Here is a 27,826-nt window from a genome sequence, read left to right as displayed (position 1 = left end):
TATAAATATCTGGTCGATGCAAGTTACATGTATTTTCAATTTAAATAAAGATGATTAATTACAATATTGGTTGACCAAAACAATTGTATTTCATAATGTTTTTACTGCTTGTTTTTCTGAAAACCCATTATAATAATGTATTTAATGGCAAGGTCTGTTGTGACAACTTACCCCATATAATGGCATCAGTGTGTGTTTAATGTTAATGTCAAGTTTTTTTTACATGTTTTATATGTAAACTAACTTCGGTCACCCATAAATTATTTTTTAATTGGAATAAAATATAGTATAATGGTAATAAAAAAACAGTATTAGCCAATATGCCCAGATTTCTTGTGCGCCTAGCTTAAAATTAATGACATCTCTCTGCCAGATCCAGCTTTTTTTCTTAAAGTTTAATCTCGTTTTAATATAGTCTGTTGAAAAATGTGAAGCCACACATGGTCCTCCGCTGATACTGATGTCCCATTCTGCTGACTATAGACCTAATGTGTACATAATTATCTCAAGTTTGCAAAGGCTCTAGCTTTTCAAATAGTGTGCCCCAAAATGTTGAGCGCACAATATTAGCATTGCTAAATGAAAAGATTATAGAATGGATTTGAGTATGAATGCAATATTCAGGCCACAGCAGATTTAGTAGAGCAGAGGCTCAAAAAAACTCAAATAGTTTTCAACCTACAGTTACAGTATTTGGGAAAGGATTATTTATTAATTAATTATATAATGCAAAGTACATACTTAATGCTTTTGTACATAATGCGTGGATGAAGTCTGCATAGGAATATAATTTGTCAAGATTTGCAGCTTTTGGTTATGTACAAGATTACTCAAACTCAGTAAGATCCATTAAATCTGACTTGGCTTTTAAGTTCATTGCTTTGTTGGAATTTAAAATGCTGTCAAGTACAAGAAGAGCATAATTTAGCACTAACATCTGTGGATCCCATGAGAGGTGCATTGAAAACACAGCGACGCACACACATGCGGCGTCACACGTAGTGATTTAGTTCTGCTTTGAAGGGCCGTCATGAAGCGGTACGCCGGTAGTCACAGTTCAACACTGCGTGATATGCATGACTAAGCGCTGATGTCAAGAATGCTACGAACTAGCATGACTCAACTAAAAGATGCTCTCTGTGGAAAACATGAAGGAATTTGTTCAAGGGAATTTGATATAACATGCGAAATGCATTGAATGCATTGAAAGATGAACAATTAGAAATGTTAGCGTCATTAGCAGTAGTAATTAGTCATTTAGCAGAGGCTGTTTTCCAAAGGTTGTTTCGATACTTTTGAGAGTTTACTTCCACCCACTTCAGGTCTCTTTTTTGGTTCTGCACTGTGGTCTGTTTGCTTCATCAAGGTAAATACCACAGTGAGTATTAGCGCTAGCTGTTTGTCACTGTAAATATGTGGTGACTCAGGGGAGAATATGCCAGATTCACTGTTTTAATCAGGTGTCACTTTGCTTTTACTTCTAAAAGTTAACAATGCTCTATGAAACTGCTTTTTAGAAAGGTTTTAAATGTTATTAATAGTGACGCATTTGCTTGTTTGTTGTCATACCAGTTGAAAACCAAACTAAATAGTTAAATAGTGTGTGAACTGAACTATGATGTTAGATCACACTTAAAACATCAACTTAAAACCTGTTTGCAATTCATTTTAGTAGGGATGCACAGTATTATAAGTGCTATTAAAAATGTTATTTAGATGTTCAACCATCAAAGGATTTTCTTCTTCTTCTTCTCCCTTATTGTTCTGCCTTAAGTTTATGGTGGTCAGAGACCCCCAAAACTGGCAGGATGGTCCCAATCGTGCAGGATGGATCATTGCATTCGGTTATACTCTGGGCGGTTCGTGACTCTAATTTATGCGTTTCAATGGCAACACTGTCAAGGACAACACTGTCAACAATATCTGCAGCAGTCAGGTGGTACAGGTCAGAGCTCTTTAAGTGGTTTATGTTCATTATTATTGTAATGCTATGTGCTTAAAGGCCTTAAATGCTTGAACCCCGATAAATGCTGCTTGCAGCTTTAATTATTATTGTAATGCTATGTGCTTTGAGGTCATTTAACGCCGTCTCTCGTCTCGTGACGCTTTGCAAACTCTGCTGTGTGCGTTCATGTGTTTTGAAGGAGACGTGGTTTGGAGACGCTCTGAAGGGAGGGTGGGATCTCATGCTTTCAAAGCTAGCTTGCTATTGCTAGCCGCTCCGAAATTGCCTACCCTACCTTTAACGAAACTTGACACACAAAGACAACAGGACATTCTGAGGATGCTAACCAAGTTTCGTAAAATTCCTCTGATAGGGGGCGCTACAACTGAAAAACGATCATAACTCCGCAACCGTATGATCCATGAAGTTAAAAATTGGTATGCATCTTCTCTGGTGGACATCCTAACATATCCTCTAATATGATTTGGATACTTAAATAAAAAAAGGCCGCCAGCATCCAATCAAATTTCAGCGGCTAATAACATCAAATATGAATGGTCTACTGTTACAAAAATGTAGGCTATATATATTTATACTTGTGAAAATTAATATGTGTACCAATTTTTGTGGAAATCAGCCATAAGGTGCCTCTATAATAAGCAACGTTATGTTTTAGCTGATAACTCCGCAACCGTGTGTGACAGAATCAAAATTCGTATTTCTCTTGAATCATTGCTTTAAGCTTTTACAATAGTAAATCTTTTTTTTTTTTATGATTAACTAAAATCCTCTGCCATTCTAATTTGTTAAACAAAACTACTTTTCTGAACTCCTCCTCAGTTTTAGTTTTAATTAACGATAACAGCACTTTGAGGTGGAGCAAGTTGTCTAATTTTGATAAAAGACTACGAATACAAACATTTATTTTATTTGCAATAACATGCACCAGCAATAATACCAGGAATGTGTATTTAAAAAAGTAGTTCAATTTCGATGTCGGGCTGTCTTGCCCACGTGCGGGTTTCGTACACACAATCTTTCTGCAAATCTTTTAACCACTGGTAACCATTGGTATTTCACACCAATTAATAGCCACTTCATTTCTACCCTCTTCTCCTGCAAAAAGCCCTCATGTCTCTGCTTCATATCCATCTTTCTCCTCTCTCGTTCTCTATCGTTCCTCTCTCTTGAGGAGAAGGCAGTAATGGGAGGGTTGGGGAGGATTTCAGTGCAGAACACGAGTATCTCTGAAGCAGTTCTGCATGGGCCGTGTGCCATGTTCCCAGCCCAGCTGCCGGGATGCAGGGAGCACTAGAAGATGGATGAAAGGATTGACAGAAAATGACTGAGCGTGGCAGGGGAAAGATAAGCGCCAGACGGAAGGCTCTAGAAGTCAGACGGAGAGCAAAGCAGGTGAAACATCTTTCAGCGGTCTGAAAGAACAGCCACAGTCTGGATGCACTGTCACCAGCCAGAGAGTATCAGCGTAGGACTTAAACGCAAAGATGAGTTGTGTCAGTCGTCATGTGTTTTGTTAATACCGTCTGTTGTCACAAATGATGGAAAGACACAGAAACAAAACATCCTTTATATAAAGCGCAACATTTGTTCGCAAATAAATCATGAAGCTTTCATGTCACATTTATGAAGGTTTTAATAAATGATGCACACCGTTTTGATAGCTTTTGGTTGAGGCATAGCTGCATAGTACAGTTGTACTCTTTTTCTTTTTTGCTGCAAATAACTGTTGACGATAATGCATTTACAATGGAAGTCTTAAGATCAGCCACTGTGGGACTTGCAATGTAAGTGCATTTCTGTAAACATGGTTTTTCTTCATTTATTTTCCAGTACAGATATATAAAATATAAATATTACATAATAAAACAGCAACTGCATGTCTAAAGTTTGAAGGCAGAAGTTTAAATCACTAAATGAAACAATAATAAGAAAAAACAAAACAGGACATAAGTGTTTAACCGGTAAGTACTGAAGATTGTTTCTGCCACAGAATAAAACAAATAAAAAGTTATATCTCTTTATATCTCGCAATTCAGATTTTTTACTCGTAATTGCGAATTTATATCTTGCAATTGCAAATTTATATCTTGCAATTCGAACTTTACTTGCAATAACAAGTTTATATCTCACAGTTCTGACTTTTTATTCGCAATTGCGTTTATATCTTGCAATTCATACTTTTTACTCGCAATTGCGAGTTTATATCTCGCAATTCTGACTTTTTACTCACAATTGTGAGTTTATATCTTGCAATTAATTTTTTTTTACTCACAATTGCGATTTTATATCTTGCAATTCTGACTTTTTACTCACAGTTGCGAGTTTATATCTTGCAATCCGAACTTTTTACTTGTAATTGCAAGTTTATATCTAGCAATTCTGACTTTATACTCGCAATAGCGAGTTTATATCTCACAGGTCTGACTTTTTATTCGCAATTGCGTTTATATCTTGCAATTCATACTTTTTACTCGCAATTGCGAGTTTATATCTCGCAATTCTGACTTTTTACTCACAATTGTGAGTTTATATCTTGCAATTAATTTTTTTTACTCACAATTGCGAATTTATATCTTGCAATTCTGACTTTTTACTTGTAATTGCAAGTTTATATCTAGCAATTCTGACTTTATACTCGCAATAGCGAGTTTATATCTCACAGTTCTGACTTTTTATTCGCAATTGCGTTTATATCTCGCAATTCTGACTTTTTACTCACAATTGCGAGTTTATATCTTGCAATTAATTTTTTTTACTCACAATTGCGTTTTTAGATCTTGCAATTCTGACTTTTTACTCACAGTTGCGAGTTTATATCTTGCAATCCGAACTTTTTACTTGTAATTGCAAGTTTATATCTAGCAATTTTGACTTTTTACTCGCAATTGTGAGTTTATATCTTGCAATTCAAACTTTTTACTTACAATTGCAAGTGTATATCTCGCAATTCAGATTTTTTTTCTTGCAATTCTTGAGTCTATATCTAAACTCGCAACTGAGAGAAAAAAAGTCATAATAGCAAGTTATAAGCTTGAAATTGTGAGAAATGCAATCAGAATTGAGAGATAAAAAGTCTTTTTATATCACAATTCTAACAAAAAAAATTTTTTTTACAATTCCATCCATATATCTTGCAATTTTGATTTAACATCTCGTAATGTGGAGAAAAAAAATTCTCAAGATTGCAAGTTTATAACAAAGTTCTGACTTTATTTCTCACAATTTCAAGTTTATATCACAATTTTGAGTTAACATCTCACAATATGGAAATTTTTCTCAATACACAACTAATCAATAATGAAATTCGTTGTTGCCTATTTGCATTGTTTTTTCCTGTGTTTTTTTTTTCCCCTTTACAGATGATATCAGTAGAATTTAACTGGTACTTACCCTGGAATATATATCGGTTGACCTTAAATCTGCTACATAAAATATTGGACCGAATTTAAATGAATGAGAATGTAAAGTGCTTTATTTGTCAGTTGATTGCTGAGAGCTTCTACTGCAAAAACCCATCAGTCAACCAATTAATCAGGAGTGCTGCATTTGCATTTGCATTCATTTAAATAAACTCCACCGCTGTCTCCATTCAGATATGTTTCTTATAAGGTTGTTTACATTCAAGGGTTCCTGTCCGCACCGTGTCTTGTTTTCTTGGAGATAAGTGCTTTTCTGTTGCCTCGGTCCCATTTCTTTTCATTTCATGGTCGAATACAGGTCTGAGAAAAGTAGATAAGTGTGGTGTTCTTATGCTTACGAGGGATTTATGTAGGAGAGGAAGTCCAGTTCACACATACTGCATAGGGAGGTACAGAAATATCTATATATAAACAAGTGGGCTGCCCGTGAAAGCAATCGTACATGTGCGCAAGAGATTTTGTGGGCGTCTGGAGGAGACTCGAATAGAAGCTCTGCTAAATTTCAAAGTTTTAATCCAAAATAGTCCTTTGTGTGTTGTATTTTGTTATGAATAGTTTAACGTTCCTACAGCAAATGCCTGGATTTATGGCTCCTTTTAATATCTAAATCATTCTGTTTTGAGTCATTCTTGATTAATGGCATGAAAGTCGCCTATTGATTTAAAATACTTGTCGACATATAATCCTTTCATTTTTTAATGCATTTTCCTGGTCTTTTTGGGAATGTTTCATCAGTCAAAATGTCATAACTTGCTTCGCATCTTTCTGAATTTTATGCAGGCTATTGGATTATGTTAACCAATACCCAAACAGCGTTGTTTTATTATTCAGGTCCAGTTCCATTCTGATATGTAATATCTTTTTGCGATCAATTCCTGATGGATGAAATCCAATGATACATTTTTTCAGTGAATATCCCATTTTCACTTGGACATTTAAGAAGTTTTAACGCATAAGTTTAAATCACTAAATTAAACAACAATAAGGAAAAACAAAAGCACATAGTAAGTGTTTAATGGATAAGAGGCAGAATCTGAACATAGCAATGCGTTACTGTCATTTTTTTTGGACCCTTTTTTACCAATGGGTTACATGTGTTACAATCTTTTTCAAAAGGGAAGCCAGTTTGCAACTTTTATCGCGCAAATCTGCCCTTTTTCTCCCAATTTCAAGTTTATATCCCACAATTTTCACAACCCTCACTTTTTTTAGTCAAGATTGTGAGTTTAAAACATAATTGTGACTACACTGTAAAAAAAAAAAAAAAAATCTTTTGACGAATCAAATTAGATAATTAATATGGTTCAGAAAACATTATATTTTGAGTTTCTGTTGATTAAACAGATTCTTTGTATTAACTCAAATTTTTTATTTCAATTAACTCAAAATTTTAGTTAAAAAGTTAACCCAACAATATTTTTTTACAGTGTAGTTACTAGTGTATAGCTTGCGATTTGGACTTACTCGGAATTGCGAGTTTATTACACTGTTTGCCATTTTCACTGACCCTTTGCCTAAGTCTCGCTTGGTTACTGCTGCTAACGCAGGCGAGCTTTGTAGAACATCCCACACATGAACTGGTTATTTACGTAAACAACGTGATTTACTGTATTTGTCAAATGTGCTCATTAAGTGGGACAAATTGATCTGATTTTATTCTTATGAGGCCTGGAATAAATTGTGACATTGCGAAGCATTTTTATGTGCTGTTTTTTCTTGAAAGAAGCTGTAAAATTTTGACATAAATAAAATCTGCAGACTATGAGGCAAACGGTCAACACAGTCAACGGAAAAAATAAAAACTTTGTTTGAAAATGGCTCAAGTGATATCTCTTTAGATATCTAGTTTCACTATTAGAAGTGACCTGTTAACAATGCTTTCGGTCATTTCCATAAAATAACATTTAAAACAATGCGAACGCCAATACTTAAACGTACATTTAAAAAGAACTGCAAAAACTTGTCTGAGAAGATGGAAGATGGCAACAGTTGGTAAATTAGGATTGGCCAGTAATGTTTTAAGGCGGGGCTTAATAAAGTGTCAATTTCTTGTAAAATCGTAACTATGTCCCAATACAGGGCTGCATTCTTTGAAGGACACAGACTTCATGGGCCATGCCTTCCACGAAGGTTGAACTGAACGTAGTTAAATGGGACGCATTTGTAGGCCACATTCGTAGGAGCCTTCGAATTGGGACACTCCATTGTGACGCATTCGGCCTTCGAGTGCAGACTTCGAAGGATGCAGCCTCTGAATTGGGACGCAGCACATGTGTGTACCTGACAAAGAAACTTGTCGATATGGATTTCCAAAATGTGCCAACACAGAATTAGTGCTTCTTTTTCCCCCCTGGAAACACACTTATCAAGGTCACCTTGACAGCTATAATTGTCAACACCTTTAACATATTTTTGGTACAATTCATTTTTTTTGTGTGTTTTAATGGGCATATGGCTCTTGGTAATGGGACTCCATCCCATGATGCCTTACGGATTGATTGCAGAAAATGTAGATGGTGAATGTATTATGTTAATGTATCTATAAATGTGCTCCCAAGTTTCTCATATTAGAAACACAGAAGTGTCCTCCACTCCCTGCAGTGACATTGTTACGAGCAAAACCGTCTTGACTCACCATAAACTGCTGAAGAGAAAGAGGGTAGAACAGTATGCGCTTGTAGACACCGTTTATATTTTCATCAATAATTCATTCGCTCAAATCATATTGTAATATTAATGCCCAGATTTATGCCCAGATTGGGAGTTGACTTGAGTTCACTTGTGTAACGTCTGCGTGTGTCTGTGCTCTGAACACTTGTCAAATCAGAAATGTTCATTGTTGTGAACTCCAGCTTCTCAGACTTGGAGTCCTAGTTTCTTGCCTAGTTTAAGTCAAGGAATAGAGATTTTCCTTTTGAAGTTGATCTATGTCTGGGTTGAGGCTTACAGCCCTGGGAACATCCTCGCCCCAGGTGACGTTAGAGACTATGAACCTGGCTTTATCCTGTAAATCTCTCCTGACAGTATCCTGGCCTTGTGTTTTGTGATTGAGGGACTTGTCTGCAAAATGAACCCAAGGAAGATTGGATAAAACCCCATGATATGCCAGTATACAGTGGGTTCCACAAGTTTGGGATTCTTCTAATAAAAATAATAATGATGATTCTGTTTTGTATTTTTCAAATTGAATAAAATTGTATTGAATACTTACCACATTACTTGCAAAAGAAATTAGAAATTGAAAGAAACCACTTGATTAGTGAGCTACAATATTATGTTAAATATTAGGGATGCACTGACATGAAAATTTTGGTCGATACCAATAACTGATAATTATTCAGAACGTAGGCTCACTATTGGCCAGCATCACACACATGACCAGCGTCGGCCAATAGTAAGCCTACGTTCTGACGTACAACCCAGAAGCGCTGCGCTGTTACACTACGTGAACTCACTCAGAGGCCCACACAGAAGAAAATGAATAGTTGAATAAAGTCGTTATTTTTGGGGGGGGTTTGCGCTCAAAAAGTATTCTCGTCGCTTGATAAACTTAAGGTTGAGCCGTAGTCACTTGGACTATTTTAACGATGTCTTTACTAACTTTTATGGGCTGGCAGTATCAGCCTATGAAGGAGTGAGTCAGATTTCATCAAAAATATCTTAATTTGTGTTACGAAGATGAACAAAAGACTTACGGGGTTGGAACAACATGAGGGTGAGTAATTACTGACAGAATTTTCATTTTTGGGTGAACTAACCCTTTAAGTAAGATTTTGTTTGGGTGCAGTACCAAACGTTTCCACTAGATGAAATTCGTCCAAAAAGAAAAATAATTTTAACCTCGAGGAGTACAAGTGTGGCTTTTTTTCAGGACCATTTAACCTTTTCAAATCATGCCCATGAATTTTATTTATTTTTTCGGTCAAAAATGACCAAAGAGCACCAGAAGGTTTATAGGAATATTATCAGTTGTGTTGCTTTGACTAATTCCTTATACCAGCAGAATAAAGTCTAGATGTACATAGCTATTGTGTGCTTTAAAAAAAACATTCATTTTAATTCATAGTGTCATCACACTGATGGACTGGCACATGGGAGGCTTTAGCCATCTGTATATCAGCACTGCCAGACATCAACTCTTCATCATTGCTTTAGAACAGAGGCCAGAATTACTCAGCTTTATCTGTTATCCTGTATCTCAGTGGGATTTTAAGCCTGAATTTCTCACAGTTCTTACAGTTCTCACAGTATAGTTTTTTTCACAGGTGATGGATCTACTGTGCTCAAAACGTTGTTCTGTTTTCATCAGGCAAGCAAAAGCCCTTTACGTTTACAATCAAATCATACAGGTCTGTTCTCGTCCAAATGAAACTGTAAAAGTCTGTCCACATTAGCGTTTCTTCTTTAAGCAGAGTAGATCTGCTCGTATATTGGAGCAGCACTGAAATCTGAGCGCACATAAAATGAAGTGCGTGCTTGTTTTTATTAGGAAGTAGAGTGATGTATAGTGTTATTATGTGAAGGGGTGCATGAAGTGGATCTGTATTATGACTATGATACCTTGGAAAACATGACTTTAGTCATCGGTTTCATAATGAGGAGGATTTATTTATTTATTTTGCTCAGAAAGGGGAAGAAATTTATTGAATTTGGCCAAAATGCTTTCTTTTTATTTTTTGTGTCTGTTATCAAGGCTGATAGTTTTTATAGTACATAACTTGAGCTTGAATGCTAAAATCAAGGTCAAACGATGGATCCTATCTCTGAAACATGATTTTTGCTGGTGATTTTGGCTAACAGGCCATTGCACAGTAATGGTCGTTTTATATTCCAGCATGAAATATTTAAACAATGTCCATCAGCCATTGTTTGTTCAATCTTCAGACCCTTAAAATGTCATCAATTATTTAAATGGTTATGCAGTGCATGAATATAAGCCTTCATGTTGTTTTTCTTTTCATTTCTGAAGGATATAAAAAAAAATAAAAAAATGAATGAATGAATTTTTTTTTTAAAAGTACACTGCTATGACAACATATGTTTTTACATTGCTTTAACTCATCAAAATAAGTTAAGCAATTTTCAACTTTAAGTTATACAAGTTTTCTGTCAGTTTAATGTAACTTAAGTTGAAATGACTTAAACACCCAAGTTGATTGTACTTAATTTAAGGCAGCAACTTTTATTGCACTGTAGCAGTGCAAAAATATTTGTATCAACTGAAATAGGAAGTTTGATAAAATACTAAACTAATATAAGTTTTTGAAAAGATTTTACTTAGTTTTAGAATTTCTTTTCATTGACATTTAAGCATGTACAAAATACAAGTGCTAATTAAAACGAAAACTATTAAACTATTAAAATACAATTTTAAACAAAAATAAAGAAAACTATACAAAAATTACTGAAATAAGTTGAGGTTGAAGCACTAAAATGAATAACTGGAAATAAATAAAAAAATAACAATAAATGATACCTAAACAGTAATATAAAAAAAATATATATATATAAAAAACTAATAAAAATGGGAAAAAGCACATGAAGAAATCATATAAATAAAAGCTAATTCAAAATATTAATAAATATTTTAACTAATACTATATAAATAAAAAATAATGAGCTAGTTTAACTATAACGATTTAGTTTGCACCTTCATAAATTTAATGCATTTATTACCTGATGCTCATTCTTTATTCATCGTTTTGTAAAACTACAGTTAAACTATTTTTTGCTGTATTTTTGGTAGCACTTTTTTTTGACCCATGTACATACGATGTACTTATTACAGTATTTACAATAACTGGGTATTAACTATAAAAAAAAAGTTGCTGCCTTGAATTTTTAAGTTCAATCAACTTGGATGTTTAAGTTACAGTAAATTGACTTAAAAAATATGCTGAGTCTTGTATAACTTAAAAAAAAGTAGAAAAGTATTATTATTTTGAGTTAAAGCAATGTAAAAACATGGTGAATGGTCTTTTTATTCATTCATTTAGACTTCTGACTATCTGTAAAAACATAATTATAATAACATTTTCAAAATCACAATAACCCTGCCCAATAATAGGTGAAGGTAAAAACGCTACCATCTGTTTTGAAGGTACAGATATGACACTGCTAATCGCTGTTAATCAGTCTCGACATCTCATTGACATAAACTGACATTTTAATGCTAGAGATTTATCACAGCGACCCTTGCCTGCAGCTGTCAAGGTTCTCTGAATGATACGGTGAATGGCTCTAGATAAACTGTGAATCGAGTGATTGAAAGAACATTAGATGCATTTTGGTCACATACTGTATTATCCAAAAACTTGTCTTTGAATATGTCTCTTTATATGCAGTAACGTGCTGTAAATTGGATTCCCCAGGCAAATCATGGGAATTGATAATTCACTGAAGATTTTTATTTGCCTAGATAAGACCTCTTGCAGTCAGGCTTTGTTTTTTGATAGATTTGTTTTTTTATGACATACACATTTGTGGCTCCCAGTGATTATTTCTCTTTGAATTTATTGTGTTTTTAATGGGTAGTGTTATTGCAGATGTCTGTGTCCAGACATGCCCGTCTCTTTCATTTCATAGCCACCTTCACTGTAAAAAATGTTATGATCAAGTTATGACAACATATGTTTTTACATTGCTTTGACTCATTAATAAAAGTTGATATTTTAATATTTTGATAAGTTATACAAGATTCAGTTTAATGTGATTGAAGTTGAAATATCCAAGTTGATTGTACTTAAAAATTGAAGGCAGCAAATTTGCAATTTGACAAATAATCGTCATTGAACAAAGATGAAACACCTGTTTAGTGTCAATGCAGAAAAAACTTGTTAGCTTGGTTGAATACTAATTCAATAGCTGTTTGCCTCTAGACTCTCACTAACCTCCCCCTGAACTGTGCTCATTTTTTTATCTAATCTTGGCGTCTCACATTGGCTCACTGCTGTAATCACCTCGTTCAGAACGGCGCTGCTCGAACGGCCCGGCTTACAGGTTCATTAGAACCAGGTAAATTATTCATCACAAAATGTGCCATCAAAGTGGAGCGCTAAGCACAGTGTTTTGGTCCTGCCAAGAGGCACAGTCACGTCTTAATGTCCTCCTTCATTAAAATCTTAAACTTTTACAGTCTAAGGCAAAGGTTGATTTTTATGACTTCTTTTTTTATTTATTAAAATGTAATCCAATTAATTACATATGCTGATTAAACAAATAATCACATATCAATATATGTTGTAATATATATATATATTAAGAGTCCTCAAATGGCATATGCACACAATCATATATATTATATATATACACACACATACACACACACACGCGCGCGCGCACACACGCACAGTTTTGTTTTGTTGCCAGCATTCTTCTTTTGTGTTGCACAGAAAAAAGAAAGTCATAAAGGTTTGAAATGACATCAGGGTGAGTAAATGATGACAGAATGTTCATTTTTGGATGAACTGGATGATTTGGATCCTCCTTTGACTTTCAGTGTCTTTCAGTGTCAGTGTTAGCTTGATGCCATGGCACAAACCCATGACAAAAGCCTTGTAATGGAGATATATAGTAATTAAACCAGGTGGAGCTTGAAATTGATGTATCAAGTTCACCGTATTAACCAATTAATAAAGTTATTTTCAGTTGCATGATCATGGCGTGACCATGTGGAAAGAAGGACATAAACGCTGTGATAGGTGAGATAATCAAGATTAATTGAACTAATGTTCCTGAAGAACTATCCCATTTGCTAATTTTCTCAGTTGCTGAGCACATCACTTAATTAAAAGGTAATACGTCTTCCTGTACACACACAACGTGTCATTCCTTATATTAATTGTGACTTTATGTGGTTGGAAATTAATGGAGTGTGAATTGGTTTTCTTGATGGGGCAAATGCTAGTCTATAGTGTCCTTGTTCTATCTACAGTAGATGAAAGTTATGGTTGATTAAATGAGTCTCAAGTTGAAGTTCTTACATGAAATGTCATCTTCCAAACATTGAGCTATAGAATGCCTTTATAGTCAAAGTTGGAGATATGAAAGAATATTCCATATATCCGACTTGAATGGAACACAGATTTATCTTGAAATGTGATTTTTATGTCAAGAAAATGATCTAGTTGTGAATTATGTCATATGTTTATTTAAATGATGGGTTATCTTGGCAGTGAACTGATGTTATATTAGTTGTAATGCATTTCTTTTACATATTTGCTAGTCTTTTTAATTGAAGTACTACACAAATGATGTGTACATTCTGAAACAGTTTTAATATGTTATATAAATAAATATTTAAACATTTTAAAATACATTTCAAATATTAACACAATATGAAATACAATATGAAAAAGTTTTAAAAGTTCCTAATTATAGTTCAGATATTTTAATGTTATTTTTTTCTATTGAAAATTTCGGAATTGTTCATGTTTTTTTTAAATATTGTAGTTAGAATTTTGACACATCATTTATAAAGTCTGAAACAGTTGTAATATTTCTTAAAGTATTTTAAATATTCTAGTTTAAAAGTCTTAATAGAGTCTTGCCCTCGGTTATTGCTTGCCCTCTCAGTGTGAACTGCAAGTGTTGCTGTGTACAAAATGTTCACCATGTCTCACGGTGAAATAGTGAGACCAGATCCAGCACATTCCTGCTGACCTATTCGGTACCTATTGCTATAATGCCGCATAATTTAGCTCCTGTGTAGGTGACAAATGGCCCAACTCTAAAAGCCCCTGTGTTGGGTGCTAAAACCCCCTGTGATATATGACCACGCAAGTCTGATAAATCCCCCACATCATTCGTTCTGTGACGGCAATTCATCACCTGTGGGAGTTTAGCGTTGGAATTTCTATTGGATTTTTAATGAAAGGGAAGATAATGTGACTTAAAGTCAATGAGTTTTGTGATTTTTCTGTTTGACTTTTTTTTTTCTTTTTTTAATCCTACCCACACACAGAAGAAAGAAAAAACACTTTTTAATCATATTTCACCTTCCCAGGCACATACAATTTCTTGGGCAGCCTCTGTACTTTTTCACCAGCTATTCAGAACTTCTAGCCAAACAAAAATATCAAAATTAAACCAGATTTTCAAAGTCGCATCTTAGATTTAAATATATTTAATATTAAATCTGATTCTGAATCATTGTATTGCTTTCAGCTTTATGACAGTCAATCGCTGTTTGCGGATACCATTCAAAGAAACTAAAATGGAAATAAATCTTTTATATGTCTTATAATTGCCATGAGTTTACCTGCTTATCGACACTCTATACTCACGTTCTCAAATCCAAAATAGTGAATCTAACCACAATACAGGCAAAAGTTCACTCCAAGAATGAACAAAGTGGCGTCAATGAGTTTGAATTAGGGTATTTGAAAAAACAGTGCAAATGGAAAAAGAAATTAAGCAAAATTAAAACAGCCACGAGAAGTCGTCTGTCCGAAGCAAAGATGCAAAGACGCAAAGACTAAGGACAATTGCCTCCATTAATGCATTTGGTTACGCACAGGCGAGCACCAAGTTTAAGGAGGAAGGTTTGAGTTCAGACAGATACAGAAAGACGATTGAGTTTAGTTCAGGTTATTTTTTACATGGTTTCTTCATATTTTAATTGTAATTTTTATAATATTGCGTTGTTCATATTTCCCTGTTTAGGCTGCATTCATCTACTTTGTGTGGTGTTGAACATGAAAAGTGTTCTCTTCATAAATAAATAAATGCATAATCTAGTCCTGTAAGTTCATGATTAAAAATGAAAATGTGAACGAAAACAAAAGCTATTAAATGTCTCATTACCATTAATAAATTATAATTAAAATGACGTGTAATAATAGATTATGATGGAATTTTTACGACCCTGTGTCAAAATGATCAACAATGAGAAAGTCTAACGCAACCACTTTCAAACCAACCAGCTTTCTGTTGGTCAACACAGATGCCCTCATGCCAATTTCCTTTTTGCGTGGAATCCTATTGACATTATGTTTATGTCTGCTCAATTGTGTAATTAGCCAAATGAAGACATTGTAAAGAGTAAAACACTTGCAATGAAAACAAGTTGTCATTTTCTGTATAAATGTATTTTATCACAAAGTGTTGTACATGTGTACTCTTATGATCTATTCTACAAAGCGTAGTCCATCATAAACTTGACATTGTTTATTTTACCATTGATACAGCACAAGTAGTGTCGCTACAAGCCCACAATAAAAAGACTCGGCCTCTGAGGCTTTGCACTCTGTTTAAACAATCATGCCCAACCTTTCAAATGCTGTTCTTTGATCCTGCACGAAAGAGTGTTTCTCTTCATGCTCCCCTGTGTAGTGTGACATTTAAACAATTAGTGGCTTTTTGGTAATCAATGTCAGATGTAGAAAGAAATGCCTTGGACCACAAACCACAACGGAATCCATTTAATAATGATCCAGTGGTGTGAGTCTGTATCAGATTGAGAGGGATATTAGACACACAGTCCAGTGTCCATTTCTCATCTCTCAAATTGAGATTTTTGTCAAGTCTGTTTCTGAATCATTGGCTTTAGCCCTTGACCCCCAGATTGGTTTAGTGTGTGAAGGTAATATCTCAGACTGCTGATTTCGTAATTTCCTGTAAAAGTGATCACTCCTCTGAAACATGCAAATGAACGAACAGACCATTGCAGACACAATCAGGAGAAGCGCGGTGATGCTGATTATCAGTCCGTCATCGATACCGTCATCAGTTTTTCCTGTTAAGATCTCAGTGGTGCTGACATTCATGCAGTTTTTCAAATGTCTGCTTTGCAGGTCCGTAATTTCCACACACACCTCGTACTGCGTCAGTGGGTGCAAGTGTGTGAGGTTGAATGTTTTTACATCAGACAACACGTGTGCCGTGAACTGCAAGGAGCGACGCTGTGATGTGGTCGACCACTTAATATTTGACACAAGACTCCCCTTGGGCGGCACCCAAGAAATCCTCACAGAATGCGGATCAGTCCCTTTGACTTGGATGTGCAGGGATTCATTTGCCGGCAGTGGATAGTACCCGTTTACTACTACCGAGATGGATCTCATGTCAGCACCTATGAGATTGTGGGCCACGCAGGTGTACTGCCCAGCCTCATTTTCTGTGATGCCATAAATGTCAAACGTTCCCTCAGGATGCAGGTAATACTTCTTGGAAACCATCTGTGGTGAGATTTTCTCACCTGAAGGTGTGACCCAGTAGATCTCAGGTTCAGGATCGGCAAACGCCCTGCAGTGCAAAGACACAGAATGCCCTCTACCCACGTTAACCTGATCGGGAAGGCTTTCCGGGGATATCTGTGGCAGGCACATATCTGCCATTTCACGGAAGTGCACATGCCTGACAAGACGACCTTCAAACTCTGAGGGCCCTGCGCATAAGAGGGCATCCGGTTCCATGAAGCGGACGTTGGTCTTGTTCATATTGATCCAGCGGATGACACAGTCGCAGTAAATGGGGTTGGTATGCATGCTTACCTCCTGAAGGTTAGGCAAGGATTCCACCGTGAGGTGATGAAGGGCCCGGAGCGCATTGCTATTCAGCATCAAGGACTCGAGCCTCGGGAGTTTGGAGAATGCATTTGGATGGATGTAGGAAAGTCGGGGGTTGTTCGTGGCTTCGATTTTGGTCAGCTCTGGTAGATTATGCATGGCAAAGCTGTCGATCGAAACTAACTTTGGCATGCTATTAATACCAAGTTCTTTCAGATGGATCATGTCCACAAAGTCACCCCTTTTGATCCTCTCTATGGGATTTTTGTTAAGGTCCAGAAACTTGAGGTTCAGCACTTTTCTGAGAGCAGCTTGAGGTACTTTTGGAAACATATTATCATAAAATGACACGCTTTCCAGCTTATCGAGGCCAACCAGGGCACTGTCAGGGATTTCAGTGAGGTTCATTCTGGTTAGCACAAGACTGCGGAGATTGATAAGGGGCTTGAAATTCATGTCTTGTATTCTGGCAATTGGATTCTCTCCTATCATCAAGATTTCTAGCTGGAAAAGATCCCGGAACCACTCTGTTCTTACGGCCCTCAGCTGGTTTGAATTAAGATGGAGCCTCGAGAGCTTGTTAAGCCCCTGGAAAGCCTCTGCACTGATCAAGGAGAGTAGGTTATGGTTAACATAGAGCTCCTGTAAGTTTGGGAAGTGTGCAAGGCAATTATCATGAAGGCTGCTTAGCCAGTTCTCCTCCAAGTGCAAAGACAGAAGTTGTGGGAGGTGACCCAGATAAACATCACTCAATGAGGATATGTTGTTTCGAGATAGGTCTACCTCGGTTAGATTTACCAGATAGTCCAAGGGACTGTCGATCTTTGCAATGTTGTTGGCCTGTGATAGAAGTACTTGTGTGTCTAAGGGCAACCTCTCCGGCAGAGACAGAAGTCCTAGATCATTACAGTCTACAGTCGGAGCCTCATTATACATGGACGAGGGGGAGAACCAGGGTCGGACTTCACATTTGCACCGCTTGAGGCACACAGCCCTCCACTCAGAGGCCTGATCTGAGTTAGTCAGCGCAAGTCCTGCCAGCAAACAAACTGCAAACAGCAAATCTTTCATCTTGGTCCTACTCTCTTCAGCTTGTAATTGGTCCTTATGGGGTCTGGTGTTAGAGGCGTTAAATTCACAAATACAGAATCATTTGTTATGACAACAGGGTGTATTTCTGCTGATGGCAAGTCCCCCCAAAAAAGCAGCAACTTTGCCTGTTGTCGTCCTTGGTGGTGAGTTGCAGCCTTTCAATTTACCCTGCTTTGGTCTGTCGTGCATGTGAATGTCAGCGTATCCTTAGGGGAATGGAAGCAGGGAAAGTGGAAATTTGCAGGGTGAGCTCAGGTTCCTGTGGGGGATGGACCACTTGTCTGCCATCGTTATTATGTTCAATCAGTCACACTCGTCACTTCCCATCTGAGGAAAATATGAGACAGGAGAGAGGTAATGAATACAGTGTCACATTAACATCAAGAAGAGCCATATTGACATTTAGGAGCATGACGATATATTTAGACCGTGTGAGTGAATGTATTATTGCTTTTTTGTGCCATCAAATAATTCATTATTGCTGGTCTGACCTCAATGTCTACCCTTCTTACATATATCATAGGACTTTCCTCGCAATATATTAAAATGCCAGGGGGCTTTTATGTGTGTGAGGGCAGGTGTTAAGAAAATTTGCATGGATCACCAGTTCTGACTCCTTTAGCTTATGACAGAAGTGCTCAGCTTGGGCTGTGCGTATAAGAGCATTAGTATATAATGGCGTCTTATTATTAATGTCGTAGATAATTTTGTAAGATAATGTGTGAAAAAAATGTGGTTTATTTGGAGACTGATGGGCCAGACACTTAAATCTGTTGTAACATGCTTTCGTTCCTACGCTACATGACGTGTTATGAATATAATAACTTACTTTAACTGCATTTATATGAAAGCCAATTTAACAACTGTGATTCCTGACTGTCATGCGTAACACATTTAATTTGTGTTGTACATTTCTTACAAACTTGTTATCCAAGCATACTAAGGGCATTGCTAACATTGGTTTTTATTGTCTCATAAATAGACATTAAAACCAGCTGAATGCACAGAGGGGCAATTATTCCACAATGAAGTGCTATCCCAAAGGGCTCTGTGATAACCACTGTATTTTGTCTCTCAGTGGCAGCTGCCAGTGGGCAGAGTAAGTTAATTAAAATGTTTTAAAATGTGCCTGTGAACTGCTTTGTACCTATTGTATGGTTGAGTTAAACTATATTTAAAATGTATTAAACAGTGAGCAGCTTTGTGTGCATGAAATATTTATTTTTCAATAGCATTTCATATAAATGATATTTTATCAAGCGTCTTAAAAATCCAGCACTTTTGGACAGGCTGATAACTCGATTACAAAAATGGATTGACTGTTGTGTTTTGTGATAAGGTTTATGTTCAGTGATATTGACCTTTGTGTATATTTGCTAGGTCTAACTCCATATGTTAAAATTATGATTGGTTTGCAACCTTGAGGACAGAAAGCACAAAGCCGCCTGGCTGTGTTAGATGAAGCTGTCAGTATCACTATAGGAGCAGGTTTGCAAAAGAACCCCTGTAGGACAGTGTGCTTATGTTAGTCCGACTATGGCAGCGAGTCAACACAAGCAGGTGGGAGCTTTTTTTTTTCTCCTTTCTCCTTGCATAGCCATCTGTTTGGTCCTGTATTCCGCTTTTTGCCAGGATTGTGCAAAGATCCCCATTCATCCCAATGACCGTACAAATTATGAGGTTTTAAACTTGTTTTAGAAGCTGCTTACTGTCTGATGTATGAGAATTAGGTGGTGTGTTGCCATGTTGAAGAGAGACTAACAAGCAATAAGTATAACAAAAACATCACTGTATTGCACACAGCTTTCCAGTCAATCAAGATGTCAAAATCAGATGTGCTCTCCTAGAATCTTCCTTTCTCTTATACAGCGTTGGAAGGTCTGATTTGTTTCAATGAGTCGGTTCGTTAAAGAACAGATCAAAAAGAAATGACTCGTTGATTCAAATTGATCTCATAATTAAATATATATGAGGTCATAAATACATGACTTTGGCTTTAACTGGCCAAATTTACGTCTCGTGATTTAAAGCAGCTTCCCCAACAAAATAGCTGAATTATTTAACGGATAAATAATCTGTAGAGAACATGCATTACATGACTCTTTGTTGCTATGACAAGCGCAGCATGGATACACGAGCTGAACATAAGTGTGAACAAGTAGTGATACACACACAAGGACACATCTCGCTTGCTCTCTCTAGCTCTCCCATTTCCGTCCATTTCCTTTTAAGAGCTTTGCACTGAAGGTGCCCTCGTATGTTAATTTGATTTGTTCATGTATGTGTGCTTCTTAACTAAGAGAGCCCTCAGCTGTTGTTCAGGAGTGTTGTGCTCACTTCATTATGGGAAATAGGGATTTGAAATAGTAGAGAGTGCTTCTATAGCTGATTGCTGGAAAGGGTCAAAGGGCAAACTATTTCCGCCCAGTTTACTTGCATCATGGGTCGATACATGCACACAGATGCACAGTATCTTGCAAGATGTATAATGTAGGCCTACATAAAATGCTAATGAGATTAATTGTGGTTAAAAATTGTGGTTGATTCTGAGTTATCGCTGGTCCTCGAATCTGATTGGACGTGGTGTTATCATAATCAAAAATAAATGTGTATAAAATATTTATTATCTGGGAAATATTTACTTTTTATTAAAGTAGACACCGTGTTCTTTTTCTACCCACCATTAGAGAAGTATATAAGATGTATAATCCTGAAAGTAAACATAAAATTATGAAATAACTAGGGATGCACCGATATGAAAATTTTGGCCAATACGGTTAATTCTTTATATTTGAAAGCCGATAACTGATATATTGACCGATAAATCTAAATCCAAATTTTTATATAATTATTGAGAGCCTGATTACAAAAACAAAAGTCTCACCAATAAAAGCCATGTCCCAAGCACACAATTATAATGTTCTCATTATAATTTTCTGTAGCCTATATGACAGACTTGCGCTGCACGTTGCATTAACTGTATTTTCCTTTTTTGAAGTTATTCCAATCATATTTCAAGCAATTCAGAACCATCGTGTGCATCTGAAGTGTCTGAGCTGAAGGAAATAATCCGTTATTTATTGTCTTTTATATATCGACCAAATTTTTTTATCAGTCTGATAACGATAACATTAAAATTGAACATATATCGGCCGATACCGATATGGTGGCCGATGTATCATGCATCCCTAAAAATAACTGATTAAAAATTTGTAATAATATCAAATTTTAACTTAGTTATTTTATATTAAAGTATCTTATTAAGATTCATTATATAAATGTTTTTCATTACAAAGAGACATCGCCACCTACTGGCCTGGCAGCAGAATTCAGTGTTTTTTTATCGTTTTTGCGGATCCATGTGAACGGGGATCGTTTTGACAACGCTGTCGTCTGCACGCAAAGAAAAAACGTTTTAGATTTTAGTCCATCGTTGTCGTGTAAACGTCAAATATTTCCAAAAGGAGCTGGATTTAATGTTGGAATTACCGAACAAACACAGACAAGCGGAGTGATAGCCTACATACTGGGTTGCCCTTCCCACAGTTAAATCTGTCAAAATCCATACTGAGAGTTTTTTCTAAGTGAGTTTTTTATTGGAAGTTTGTAGTGTTTTGTCTGAACAAGGCCAACAGCAGTTCCCCTGTCTATCTGCATGAATCACACATTTTTGTTGACAACTCGTCCTTTCCGAGAGTCAAAATCCAACCACTTTACCTGAAATATTTATGGTTTGCCTCTTTTAGGGAAAATACTGAATGAAACTAACACACATAGACACATCCTCTCGTCTAATGCAACAGACACCACATAAAGTGGCCCTGCTGCACTATGTTTTATTCACAAGGCTGGAATGAATAGAAATCTCGCCGTACTTCGGGAGCGGGACAGCGTGCTCTTAGTGAAGCGTGTGCGGGGGGGGACAGCACGAATTGGAGGTGACACCTTGTCACATTACGATGGCATAACGCAGACTGCGAAACGCCTTCCCCTCTGGTTTGTGTTTCGGGAGTGGAGTGGATCTGAGGGGGCTGCTCAGGTTTCGTTTCATACCACACAGTGAGTGAAAGCAAGAGCGAAAAACGTGTGCGGCGGGCAGAATACTTAAAAACACAGCAGAGGCAGACTCTAGTGACTGAAGTTAATGGATTATACATTTTGCCCTTGACCAATTGAGTGGTTACAGGTCCACCTCTACTTTGGCTTCAATAACAGAAATATTATCAGTTGGAACAAAGAGGGAAGGGTTTTGCTGTATTCATCTCACCTTCCACTTTGGGTTTAATTCATTTACAGATTCTGTACCTGTTCGATCGAATGTTTCTTTTTCTTTAGTTAACAATCTCTTTAAGTTGACTTGTCCAGTGTTACACACAACTAGTAATCACACTGTGAATATACCTGATTTAAATTCAGAAAAAAATAAAATAAAATTCTATTCTACTCTACGCAATTCTATTATTCTTTTGTGCTCTTTTCTTATCTATTCTAATTTGTTCGGTTCTGCTGTTCAATTCTTTTCTGTTGAGTTGTATTTTATTCAGTTTTATTATGTTCTGTTATCAATTCTATGTGTGTTCTGTTATCTGCTCTATAATATTTTGTTCTGCTGTGACAAACATAACTGTTCAATTGAACTCTCTTCTGCTCTATCAGTTCTATTTCTTCCCATTCTGTTCAAGTTCATTCTGTTTTCAATATATTCTGTTCTATTTTGTTCTGCTTTTTCTAATCTATTGTATTATCTTCTGTTCCATTCTGCATTATTCTATTCAGTTTATTTCTGCTGTATTCTATTTTAATTTCTCTGTTGTATTCATTGTTGTTTTCTGTTCTGTGGTACTCAATTCTGTTTTGTTCTATTCTGTTTTATCTATTCTATTCTACTTTACTCAGTCCTAAAATAATTTTCTGCTCTTTTCTAATTTGCTCTACTCTGTTCTGCTGTCCAATTCCATTTTATTCAGATTATTCAATCCTATTGTGTTTTCTATTCAGTACTGTTCTATATTCTGTTCTATTCAGTTCTAATCTGTTCTGCTTTGCTTTGCTCAGTTCTACTCTATTTTGCTTTTTCTCTTTTATTCTGTACCGTTATATTTCTATTGGTTTTAATATATCCTATTCTCTTCTTCTATTTTGTTCTCTTTTTTATTTTATTTTGTTTATTCACTAATGTGTTCAATTTTATTTTCTCTGTTGTATTTCTTCTGCTTTTGTCCTGTTAGGTTGTATTCAGTTCTATTCGGTTTTGTTCTGCACTCTTCTGTTCCATATTCCATTGTGTTTCTTTCATTCTTTTCCGTTGTTTGCTCTATTATATTCTATTCTTTGCTTCTGTTCTGATCACATACTAAACAACAAGGTAACCAAGTTTATTTCATGAGTTATAAGCTTGGCATGACTACGCGAGTGTGTTTTCCCCAGCGTCCTTTAATATATGAGAATTGTTTCCTATCACAACATGGTGTCACTTCAAATGCCTGGTGTGAAGTATAATAGCTAAGATACTACGCTGACACAGGAAAGTGTGTGTGTGTGTGTGTGTGTGTGTGTGTGTTATATAGTCCTACAGCTCTCACCTGCTCCATACTGCTGGCGAACACACTGCACGACAGCAATTAATTATGCTTCAGCACTGCTGACAGAATCCCTATAGATATATCAGCTATTTCTGGCGCATATTCTTCAGCCCTGTCTCAAGATATGTTAGCAATTTCTATTGTCCCTATTGATTTCTCTCTCTCTCTCTCGTCGCTCCCATCTACACCTTGTTCATACACATGAGGCAGGGGCATGTGCCATAAATCAGAGGTGCTTAGACTATTATGTCCCTTTTTTGGTTCCTTCCATGTCCCTTTTTAACCTGTATTATTGCATTTTGATTCAAAACCAAAAACACAAATTTTGTAACCACATACTACCTACTGTAAACGCCCTGAATGACCTATTCCAGAACTGCATAGAGTTAATCATGAACTATGCTAAAGTAAACTCAAGTTCATAGCCGGTTTGTTTCATACTGCTGCATCATAACCTCTCTTACCATCTGAAATCCTTTTTCAGTTTGTAGATGAGACATGTTTTATTTTGTTCTATTGTAGGCGGCGGGGTTCTTCTTTACAGCAAAACTGAATGACGTCTTTCCACTCTGTTATATAAAATAGCTTAACATATTTTTTTGTTACTTTTCACTTTAAAGCTCGAAAGCATCTGTGATCGCCACAAATTGTACACACAGTGATACAGCAAGATGTATGAGACAATTTTATGATGGTTGATCGTGCATATCTATAAGTATAAAGATTTGCTTTAATGTTAAGGTAACGTTTAGGTAACATCCAGGTGAGTATGTGCAAGAAAAAATAGAGATTGACTGAAAGTTGCTTGCCTGAATCCTCAATTTTGAAGATGAAACATTTATTGAACAAGAAGGCCTATACTGATAACTTTTACTAAGCTTTTTTTAGAATGATATAGCTAATATATTAATATATTCTCAAATTTGTTACAGAATATATTCACTTATATATCCCAGTGACAAATTTATGTGTCTCTAAAATCCCTTGCAGTACCAAAAATCTATAATTTTCTCTTAATCACTACATCACATTCTCAGTTATTCCTCCCCTTGATACCTGTAGAGTCTCTGCATGAGATAACGACATTTCAAACGCGGATACGCAGAGCTTTCGAGATGATGATTAAAACGGAAGAAGTGATTCTAATACTCATTGGTGCTTATTTAAACATTCAGAGAGACATACAGTTAGCCTACGTTAGGTTTAAAGACCTCTGCAATGGCACGCTATTAAAATCCCCCATCATCACAGGAATCAGGATGCACATGAGTCATGAGAGTGTGAGAGAGCCGCGCTTACCGGAGAGAATGAGATTCCTTGTTTCAAACGCATAATGTATTCCTTTCTTCTCAATCTCCAGACTTGTGGGGTTATTATAGTGGTTTAGTTCCAAGTGAATTTGAGCTTTATTTGAGTGTGTGAGAGATGTGGAGTCTCTCTCCATACGGCTCTACTGGAAAAGATGCTGAGCGCACCGCGGAGAAGCGCGTATCCATCCAGCTGTGTGTGCCGCGCTCCTAATGATACACACATGCTCGTGCGCGCACCCTCCACACAGTCTCCCCGGGGACAGGCAAATTGCTGCCTGTCGTTCGCGCGTTTGGTGCACGCTGATTGGTCGAGCCGTGCTGTCAGTCAGATGAGGGCTCCCTCATGCATATTATGAGCTAGAAGGGGGCGGGGCTACTACATCGCTCCATTTTAATAGTATTTTCATACTCCCACGTTCTTTCTATCTTTGCCTTGTTAACTTAATCTCTATTTGTCGTTGTCTGCAACTTTCATTTTTGGGTGAACTATTCTTTTATGTAGTGTCCCAATGTGGATACAAAATTGGTTATATTACAAAAATCAATACTGAGATGCATTAAATTAATAAATAAAAATGACAATTCTTGTTTTGTTTTGTTTTGTTTTGTTTTATTTATATATAAAATGAGAGTGTGAGTGATATGGAGTCTCTCTCTCTCTCTCTCTCTCTCTCTCTCTCTCTATATATATATATATATATATAGGCTATATATATATATATACATGGATTACTACCAATACTATTTTCTGAAAGCTCTGCATAATGAGACCTTTCTCATTTTTTGCACATTTTTCCAGTCTGGACAAAATATAATCTTTTTGGGAGCCTTTAGATAAGTTATTCTTAACACACACTCAACTGGGCTCTTGCAGTTACTGCAAAATCTTACTTGACAAATCAGAATATATTTTCCCAGCATGCTGTATGTAACACTTCAGATAAACACCAACAACATTCAGGCCTGCAGAAGTAATGAAAAGCACAAATCAGTCTGAGCATCAGGGCTGTTGCAGAGGAGGTGTGTGTGTGTGTGTGTGTGTGTGTGTGTGTGTGTGTGAGAGCTAGAGCTGTCTGAAGCTTTAACGGCGTATAGGTTCTGACAGGAAGCTTGAAGTGATGTACAGTGGCGTTCAGTGAATTTTTATTTATTTATTTAAATCTGAAAATAAATTTTACATTGAAATAAATAGATGAATTTTAAAACAGAAAAGTTATGGCATAAAGATAGTCTCTTTTTGGGACCACATTATATACTGTAGGTCAACAAAAAACTTTACATGTGTTGTTTAAAGGGTTAGTTCACCCAAAAATGAAAATTCTGTCAGTAATTACTCACCCTCATGTTGTTCCAACCCCGTAAGACTTTTGTTCATCTTCGGAACACAAATTAAGATATTATTGATTAAATCTGAGAGCTGGATAACTCCTCCACAGGCTGCTAGGTAATTGAAACTTTACTCAGAAGTTAGTAAAGACAATGTTTAAAATAGTCCAAGTGACTACAGTGGCTCAACCATAAGTTTATCAAGCGACGAGAATACTTTTTGTGCGCAAAAATAAATAAATAACGACTTTATTCAACTATTCAACTATCACACGCATCTGACATACAACCCAGAAGCGCTGCGCTGTTACACTACGTGTACACAACTCACTCAGAGGCCCACACAGAAGAAAATTAATAGTTGAATAAAGTTTGTTTTTTCTTATGGTTGAGCCACTGTAGTCACTTGGACTATTTTAAACATTGTCTTCTTTACTAACTTTCTGGGCCGGCAAGTTTCAATTACAAAGAAGCCAATGAAGGAGTGAGCCAGCTCTCAGATTTAATCAAAAATATCTTAATTTGTGTTCCGAAGATGAACGAAAGTCTTACGGGGTTGGAACCAGGGATGTAGTGGAGGCTAAACGCACGTAAACGCTGTTTGCGCACCTCCCAAAATTCGGAAATAGCGTTTACCCACCTTTAAATTGCGTTTATCCACCTCTAAATTTCACGTTATTTGAGCGACTTTGACGCGCCTGCAAAGCATTCCGGGAAGGCGGCGCTTCATTTGGAAAAATGCTGCGCGTCAAAAAGCTGGCCGATGCCCATCTTTATGCAAATTAATTCCGTTTAACGCGACGCGACTATCCAATAGAAGTAGAGCATATAGAGATGGGGGGAAGCCTCTCGCAGGTCCTCTGTTCTGATACGCAACATTTCCCGCTCGGTCAAAACCACGCCCATAGCGGTAACGCCCATCAACGTACAAATGTGGGGAGGCGTCGCGACACCACGCAACAGTCGTGTCGCATAAGTGGATCGGTACCGTTACTAAACAAACTGCGCGAGAATGAAACCTGATTGCCGAGCACGGAGGGGCGGGACGGCATATTTTCGGCCTTTTCAATAGCAGCCGCAACAGGAAATCATTAAAACGAGGCAAAAAAAGTGTTTTATTTTTATTTTATTCATTACAGGCAGCTGGCTTAATGTAGGGAGCATGTCGAAACCCAACTGTACAAGAGATTCAGAGGGAATCAAGCCTGCACCAGGTTAAAGACTTTTCACTCTACAGGGAAACACTGATCCACATTTTTCTGACATTTTATATACCAAACAACTAATCGATTAATCGAGAAAATATTCAACAGATTAATCGACTATGAAAATAATCCCAAATCCCTAATCATTATGTACAAGTGCATTGCATTGGAAGCCCTGGATATAAGCCTCCCTCTCTATCTTTCTTAAATATTTTTGTTCTCTCTGTTTTGTCATTTAGTAAACTTTATAGATTTCAACCATATTATTCCTTCTTGAGACTCTTTAACAAGAACTTAGATTAATGTATGAATTGAATAGTGATTGTGTGACCTATGATGAGGGAACAACCAGTGATACCCTTGGTAGTGCCATCAAATGATAGCCTATGTCATCAGGATACACATACACCGGTAGACAG

At 36.6% G+C, this 27,826-nt stretch overlaps 2 protein-coding genes across 3 annotated transcripts in view; one reads left to right on the top strand and one right to left on the bottom strand.

The window, feature by feature from the left end:
* The window catches only part of immp2l (inner mitochondrial membrane peptidase subunit 2), a 91,272-nt gene that overhangs the window by 53,439 nt on the left and 10,007 nt on the right, over positions 1 to 27,826 (top strand). The window lies entirely within an intron of this gene.
* lrrn3a (leucine rich repeat neuronal 3a) lies at positions 15,538 to 25,108 on the bottom strand. The gene is made up of 2 exons (XM_084396892.1): positions 24,866 to 25,108; positions 15,538 to 18,311 (listed from the first exon to the last, which is right to left on the bottom strand). Exon 2 carries the CDS (start codon positions 17,961 to 17,963, stop codon positions 15,888 to 15,890), a length of 2,076 nt encoding a protein of 691 aa, XP_084253018.1. The 5' UTR covers positions 17,964 to 18,311; positions 24,866 to 25,108; the 3' UTR covers positions 15,538 to 15,887.

The sequence above is a fragment of the Rutilus rutilus genome, assembly GCF_951802725.1.
Source record: "Rutilus rutilus genome assembly, chromosome: 23".
Classification (NCBI taxonomy): domain Eukaryota; kingdom Metazoa; phylum Chordata; class Actinopteri; order Cypriniformes; family Leuciscidae; genus Rutilus; species Rutilus rutilus.
The sequence above is the reverse complement of the archived record's forward strand: the minus strand, read 5'-3'. Positions and strand labels throughout refer to the sequence as shown.

Coding starts and splice junctions, on each gene's coding strand:
- lrrn3a (XM_084396892.1), bottom strand. CDS start 17,963: ATGAAAGATTTGCTGTTTGCAGTTTGTTTGCTGGCAGGACTTGCGCTG.